Here is an 8,182-nt window from a genome sequence, read left to right on the forward strand (position 1 = left end):
GAACAATATTCCCTTCAAACAACCTACTTGACAAAGGGGCTTAGCAATATAGCCTTCTGCATGTGTGAACTGGCTAGTTGAACAAAATCAACACATTTTCAGTTTCGTTCATGTTAGAGAGCTTATTGTTTATATTCACATGGAACTGGGGAAGTGAAAGCGAAAGTTTTCTTTTACACCACTGCTGGAATATATCAGTGCACTGGAAATTGTGTGCAATAACTCATTGTTCACAACAATGCTGACATTTGTTTGCAGCATGAGCATGTTCAGATACAATACATTTTATTGTGTACAAGAAGGCATGTTTATTTATATAAACATGATATATATCTTCTCACAGAAAACTAGTATATTTAAATTTTTCTATTAATTTTTTTCTTACAGAGTAGGGATCTCCTCTAAGTGATAGTTAATTGTAAGAGCTGGAGTTAGGAAAAGGCCAATTTTCAAATAGCTTTGGATAAAAGTTCTTCTCAATGTCAACTTGGTGATGCTTTGCACTAGTTTCTGAGCCACAAAATTGCTCCCTGGGGAAGTCATTCAGTAAACAACCAAAATAGCCGCTTGCTTTAAAGTGTATTGCAGGTCCTCTTTCCAGTTACTAGACAAGAGTGCAAGTTTAGGTATGTTCACACAGCTGCGGTTGAATGCTGGGAGTCCGCTACAGGCCAAACCTGTTGAAGGCGTTTTGGATGGACTGCTCTTTGTGAGGCCTTTTCTGTGAAACTCATGCCAGAGCAGCTGTTTGGACACACAGGCCTTGTCTCTCGTCTAATTCTCACAGTCAATGCTCTTCAGATCGTCTCAGAGCCCCAGAGGAGCACAGACGGAGATCTCTACAGCCTTTGCTGAGTTCTGTCATAACCTTTTCGTGACAGTGATGCCTAAAATAACTGGTCTTTATCTGGGGTTGGAGGGCTTGCTGAAGAAAGGTTTGAAGGCATTGGATTCTGATCTTCAATCAGGGTGATTGAAAGCTTTTGTGCTCTTTTATAGATTCAGACACTCTCTGCGAAGAGCGAGAATCCAACTGATCAGATGAGAGAGGGGACAGATCCTGAGATGAGCATGTCGGTCAGTGGCTACCTCTCTGCATCAGACACGTATGACATCACAGAGCCGCCACAGTACTATGGTAAGATTATGCGTTACTATATGAGAATCTGTTTATCATAGAATTACAATGTTGTTAAAACGATAGTTCCCTCAAAATTCTGTCATTTTGCTTTTTTTTCAGATCCTGAAGAATTATGTAATTTTTTATTTTTAACACAAAAGGAGATATTTAGGAAAATGTGTGTTTTGATCATATGATGAAAGTCAATGGGAACCAACGTTGTTTTGGACCCCACTGACTCATTGAATCAGTCTTGTTATTGTTGAATAACTAAAATGATTAAAAAAACAAGATTCCCTTAGTGATGTAATTACTATATAATTGCTCAAACTTAAGACTAATTACAAATTTTAAGAAATTAAAAGTAATAAAATATAGAAAAATTGAAAATTTAATAATATAATAAAAATATTAAGAATTGCTATAATAGTATATTATAAGAATATTTAATATAGTATCTTATTTTTTTGTGGCACTATAATGGCAATTTAAAAAATATATATTATTTTCAAGATGTCGCCTTGAGAAACAATTAATGTCCAAAAGTTGATTGGTCAAAGTCTAATTTTGGTTTTGTCGTTTAACTCACTGTGGTGTCTAGAAGGACAGTCAATGATAGTATATAAGCAGGCTCTCGTCAACATGAATGTTTATGAAAAACTCCAGTGGTGTACAAACAAGACACTAGCACCGGAAAGTTATGCTCTAGCTGTAACGGGACATAAAACATCTGTGAGAAAGACAGGATTGAACGAAAGTAAAGAGACCACCACAATGCAGAGGGATATTTATGGATGACATGGAAAAACAGAGATGGATTTGCAGGAATTGGTTGGATGAGATAAGATTTCTACTCAAATATAAGTTTTTCTCATGTGAAATATTTCATCCATTTATTTGCTTGTTGTCACTACTAGTTCTAGAGTGTCTGTCAAGACATAAAAAAAAAAAAACCTTCTTTCTTGTGCAGATGTGATTCAGAAATGCTGCCAGTTGTGACACATGTTCCCTCTATGGGGGAACTCAAATTTAAAATCCATCTTCACAACCTTCCCGTCGACAGAGAAAACATCAGGAAGGCTCTGTTCCGTACGGTTCTAAAAACCCCATAAGCTACAAGGCAAATAACAACCATAAACAAAACTGTAACCTCTTCAGCTGCATCCTGTTTCCAGAGACAGAAAAGATTCAAAAGGTCTCGCTCTGGGATTTTTTTATTACGTCCCAAAGGCCTCATAAAAGTAGTTAGGTAATTTGAGAATCATGTGAAAAAGGAACATATTTCTTGTGAATCGTTTCATTCATCAAGATGTTCTTCAATCATTGCTGCAGATGTTCTTGTGGATCCACTGAGCTGCTCTTATCAGGAACCAGATCTACAAAGTCCTCTCTATGGCCAGCAGACATTCAGTCATGTCAATGTGCAGTTTTCAATGTATGGAGCGCCAAATGCTCAAGCGTGCAACCCGCCGTACCCCTACAGCCATCAGTGTTCTGAGTTCACCTGTGAACCAGACATGGAGGTCCAAAGCCCAACAAGAGGGAGCACTGTCGGTCTTCCAGTGCTAAAAAGACCCAGGATGGGCCACGGAGCTCGAGTGAAGGGCCAGGATGAGCTGTGTGTGGTGTGTGGAGATAAAGCCTCGGGATATCACTACAACGCCCTCACCTGTGAGGGATGCAAAGGTTGGACGATCACAATAGCACTGAATTTTAATGCAACGATAATCCATGATGCACTTCTTGAATTTACATTGTTTACTAATGCCAAAATCAGTACTTATAAGACTGCATGTAATAACTTGACGAAAACAGTTTTCTCACCTGTGTTGCCATATTTCCTTTGGAACTAAGAAGTGGGGTGGGACATATCTAAGATATTGTCTCTTTAAAAAAAAATTGCCAATAGCGGTGAACTATGACTTGGTACTTGCTATTGCTAATTGCTTGGATATATAAGAGCACTAATTTTCAAACATTTGGGGTCAGTAAATTTTTTGGGGAAAATCAACTATACTTTTATTCTGCAAGCATGAATTAAATAGCTCAAAAGTGATACATTTATAATGTTACAAGAACTTCTATTCAACTTTCTATTACTCAAATAAATAAATAAAAAATAAAATAAAAAAACAGAAATGAGTTAGGATACAGAAATCCTAATGTAATACTAAGATTTTTTTACACAAATCAAGAAAAAAAATAAGCAGCATAACTAATTGTACTAGCACCAAATTGGCACCATATCAAGCATATTAGAATGATTTATGAATGATGTAATGATGTTGAAAATTCATTTTGCGGCTTTGCCATCAGGAATAAATTAGATTTTAAAATATAACAATTATTTTAAATTGTATTATTTCACATCGTTACTGATTTAACTGAATTTTTGATCAAATAAATACAGCCTTGGTTTTAAAATAAGTCTTTTCTCCTTATCAAAAAAGTCTTACCAACCCCAAACGTTTTAAACAGTTGTGTGTCTCTCTCGGCTTAGGTTTCTTCAGACGCAGTGTGACTAAAAAGGCAGTGTACCGCTGCAAGAGTGGTGGAAGCTGCGAGATGGACATGTACATGCGGAGAAAGTGTCAGGACTGCAGACTGCGCAAATGCAGAGCCGTCGGGATGCTGGCAGAGTGTGAGATTTACGCAAAAACTCTTCACAGGGTTTTCTGTCATTTCTGGGGAAGCCGATAACGTCAGATGCTACTTCACACAAAAACACTTCAAATCTAATTGGATGTTGAGTTTGCATAAAACACTGTCAGCATTAGCTGATTGCTGGTGTCTTTTTGTCAGGTCTGCTTACAGAGGTGCAATGCCAGTCGAAGAGACTGAGGAAGGGTTCCAAGCACCGAGGACACAGTTGGTCAACAGGAAGAGCTGAGGACGAATACTCTGAAAGCAGAAGCGTCTCGTCCACCAGCAGATTCACCACTCGGGTAAAGCTCTCCTATTTTATTTAGCCTGTCCAAGCATGAAATTAGAGTTTTGGTACGATTTGAAGCCTGTTATATTAAAAAAATTCTGAGCTAGTGTCTTTTCTTCAAAATGCTGTTTGCAGGTATCTGGTTTCTCCAGAGAACAGAGATGCATTCTGAATAGAATTGTTGAGGCTTATCGCAGGTACATAATTCAAGACAACACGCACTGTCGGGTATGTTTTTTTCTTTTCATTAAAAATGAAAACACACATACTCCACTTAATATATCATAAGATATCACTCTTTTTCTTTCCCCAGGTGCCTCTGTGGTCAAGTTTGACAAACAATATAGATCTCACACCTCCACAGGCGGAGAAGCTTTTGCAATTTTTAAGGAGTGTACCTGGTCAGTGTCTTCCAACTTCTCTCAGTTTACACCACACACCTCTAAGCGCATCTAATTTGTGGTCATCTGTTGTTTAGGGTTTGAGCTTTTGGATGGTTCTGACCAGAACACACTTCTGTCCAGCTCTTCAGTTGAGGTCATGTTCCTACTCTTGGCTCAGCAGTTCTCAGAGAGCAATGGTAACACTATTCATTATCACATAGTCTGCTTGTTAAGTCTGACAAGTGTCTTTTTTCAAAAGCAAACAGTGCTAACAATAACTTCAAAATATGCCGTATTACTAAATACATAACAACATATTTTTCTGAAATATATACATGCAAGTGTGTGTATTTATATATACATAATAAATATACAAATCATGCATTCAAAAACGTAAATTTTGGATGTGATTAAACCATTAGAGAGCACTAGTTAAAATATTGGTGTCTAGGACAATGTGTGTTTTTATAAGCTTAGCTAAATTGTGTGTGCTAAAAATTAATTGTGTTTATAAAGCTTTGATAAAATTTTCATTTGAAATGGAAAATTCAACACATGACTGCTATGTTTTCTATCACCAGCTTTATACACAGCAAATCCAAATAACTCAAACCCCGATTGGGTGAAAACTTTAGAGTCCAAAACTGGGGACAGCCACAGGACACTGACACACTCAGGTGATCTATGATCCACAGTGAAAAATCTCACAATATGCAATGCAGGAAAATCTCACAATATGCAATGATTAATCCTCAGTAAGATACATCTTTAAGTCCAAATGTCTAAAGTGTTTGTCTCTGCTAATATTGTGATTTTTATTTTTATTTTATCTTTGCTAAGGTTTGAATGATGAGTTCTCGAGGTCTGTGGTAAATTTCCTCCACAGCATGGTGACTATTGCAGTAACTGAGGCTGAATATGCACTTCTAACAGCGACCGCAGTGTTATGTTCAGGTCTGTGGATTATGATTAACACAATTGTGACTCATGTCATGTGATGTCACCATATTCAGAACATTCATTTATAGGCCAGACAGCAAATGCCATCATAAAGATTCAGCTTAAGCACCTCAAAATACAATTTCTTTAGAACTGTTTCCAATGACCTCCATTTTTTTCTGTGTTGTGAAGCAGACAGGCCGTCTCTGCGTGCGGTGGGCTGCGTTGAGAACTTACAGGAGTTTGTTTTGGAGCTCCTGTCCCGAGCTTGCTGCTGCTGCAGTCAGGGGACGGCACAGGACCCACGACGCTTCGCCAGGCTCCTGGGACGGCTGACAGAGCTGAGGACACTACGACACAACCACCTCACCCTTCTCCCACAGCAGCCCTGGGACATGCAGCCTTGAGACAGCCTTTAGGGAGAGAGATTTATGACATATGATCTCTGTTGCAATACACTTTTTATTTTTGCCCAGAACAATATCCCAGGTCAGTGTACTTTTGGTTACCCGTGTGCAAACATAGTTTAATAATAAAACAAACAAAAAAAAACAAAAAAAAAAAACAATGTAAGCCTCATTTCTTATATGCATAAAATAAAAATGTTAATGTTTAATGTGTTTTAGAATTTCTTGCTTTTCATTTATTTTGTAATATATATGATTTTGTATTTATTGTTCTATTTATAAATTTTTAAACCCATGTTAATGATATGCAATCATTTTCTCCAGAAGCTTCAAGCTTCTCTTTTTAAATAACATTTTTATAAATAGTGCCTTTTTGCAAAATTTGTCATTTTGAATCCAAAATGTCATTTAAATGATTTGTGCAAACCCAATGCAGAGTTTGGTTGCAAGTGTCCCAAAGATTAATTCATCAACACACGACCACTTAATAGTTGTAGCTTTAATTATATTTTTATTATGTACTTTAATGATTTATAATTAAATTGTAAGTACACACTTAGGTGATGCTTTGGGTTATGATTCAAAGTAGTATTTGGTTAAACCTATTGCCTCACAATCGTATAACGAAGTGATAGGATTGTGACTGGTACCCCTTAAAAATAGGTGCATGGCTTCATTTTCCTACAAATAGGAATTATTCATTTATAACAGCAATGTTTGTCTGATGTTTTACTCCTAAGTGTTATCTGCTATTTAAACAGGTGTTGCTAATCTATCATACGCAAGCCAGAGTAAGACCTGCAACTGCTTTAATTTCCCTACGACCACAAATGAAACTGATACAGTGGACAACTCAGCATATGAATGTTGAACTGTTCAAATTCTAAACTGAAGCAAACATTAGAGGGCTATGTTACAGAGATACAGCGTAACGGTTTCTCCTTTTCTTAGATTTCACAACATCAAAGAAACCTCGGAACAATCTAGTAAATAAAATTAATTAATCTCACAAAGCTGAGGTCTAACGTTATATTGTTTAGTAAAAAGAGGGAACTCTTTGATACTTTTTCAGTTATTGAGTACTACACTAGTTATTAATAAACTAGATTATGTATAGGCTTGCTTACTATTATTTAACACTTAAAATATTCATTTGTAAATTCATCAAATTAAATGCATAACTTTGAATGAAAGAAAGTAAGGTTAGAGTTTATGGATGAGCTAATAAACCACTGATGATCATTGAGTTTGATAAGCTCACTTGTGATCTTTCCAAATTGCTAACAGAGACCTGGGAGATTAGCTCATAGACATGTGTGTGTGTGTTTCCGATATAAATATTATTTTAATGTGATCTGTGACAAGGGCTGTTACAATAAAACACATCTGGATAGAATATGCTGACATCACCTTATGGAAAAGAAATCATACTGCACGTGTTGTTTCATCATCAGTACTGATTCACTGCTGCCCCCTACAAGTACTCAAGCGTACACTACAAAGAAGATGGAATATCATATTTCAGGAAAACGTGAGCATCAGTACAAGAACAAGAATTTTACAAGACGATATATTCTTGATTAAGTTACCTCACTAATAGTAAAGTGTTCCTGTAGCTCAGCTGGTAGAGCATTGGGCTATTAAGCACAAGGTTGGGGATTCGATTCCCCGGGAACACATGACAGTTAAAAATTGATAGCCTGAATGGAATGTAAATCGCTTTGGATAAAAGCGTCTGCTAAATGCATACATTTAATTTAAACGTTTCTAATGTTATTTAATGACGCATAATTTACGTACCACGTGACCCCTTACAAAATACACACGTTTGAGCAGACACATTTACCACAACACGCCGTCTTTAAGAAAATATGTCCCCCCATACTGTTGTAAAATGTAAGCGTTAATTTGTATACAAATGATTCTCACCTTTTTAAATTTCGTCAGCGGCTGTTTGAAAACCATTAAAACACAGGGGGGAAAATCCCGACTCCGCCCTCCTCAAAGTCGTCAGCCAACCCAATCTCGTCAAATCCGCGCGTTCAAGATGATTGACAGATAAAAAGGGTTTCTGATTGGTTGCTTTTCTAATTGGCAAAAAACGCGCGGCGCTCTTGTAAGCGACGCTTTTCTCGATTATGCGGAATAAACAGTGATAGTGATATTTAATGATAGATATGTGATAAGATAATTATGTTTAAGCAAGTTTTTATAATTAGCTTTCTTTGTCTGGAGAAATACTCTAAGATGTAAAGTAAATCATTATGAATTCATCTTATTCAAACCATTTATATATATATATATATATATATATATATATATATATATATATATATATATATATATATAATTACCCAAACAACAAGAAAAAAATACATCAGTGCCACCTTTACTTTACCTC

At 36.5% G+C, this 8,182-nt stretch overlaps 1 protein-coding gene across 5 annotated transcripts in view; it reads left to right on the top strand.

Moving 5' to 3' along the window:
* Positions 1–5,828, top strand: part of LOC113106986 (bile acid receptor-like) — a 10,538-nt gene extending 4,710 nt beyond the window's left edge. Inside the window, exons 2-11 of one of the 5 annotated variants that reach the window (XM_026269092.1) lie at positions 1,021–1,138; positions 2,453–2,806; positions 3,621–3,761; positions 3,923–4,065; positions 4,188–4,280; positions 4,366–4,453; positions 4,531–4,632; positions 5,017–5,112; positions 5,276–5,389; positions 5,567–5,828. In XM_026269092.1, the coding sequence (XP_026124877.1) occupies positions 1,042–1,138; positions 2,453–2,806; positions 3,621–3,761; positions 3,923–4,065; positions 4,188–4,280; positions 4,366–4,453; positions 4,531–4,632; positions 5,017–5,112; positions 5,276–5,389; positions 5,567–5,781 (1,443 nt within the window). In that variant the 5' untranslated portion in view covers positions 1,021–1,041 and the 3' untranslated portion in view covers positions 5,782–5,828. Of the gene's footprint in view, positions 1–999; positions 1,139–1,586; positions 2,370–2,452; positions 2,807–3,620; positions 3,762–3,922; positions 4,066–4,187; positions 4,281–4,365; positions 4,454–4,530; positions 4,633–5,016; positions 5,113–5,275; positions 5,390–5,566 lie in introns of those variants that run through there. The other 4 variants (XM_026269091.1, XM_026269093.1, XM_026269094.1 and 1 more) reach the window with 4 other exon arrangements.
* The last annotated feature ends 2,354 nt before the right edge of the window (positions 5,829–8,182 follow it).

The sequence above is a fragment of the Carassius auratus genome, chromosome 8 (genome assembly GCF_003368295.1).
Source record: "Carassius auratus strain Wakin chromosome 8, ASM336829v1, whole genome shotgun sequence".
NCBI lineage: Eukaryota > Metazoa > Chordata > Actinopteri > Cypriniformes > Cyprinidae > Carassius > Carassius auratus.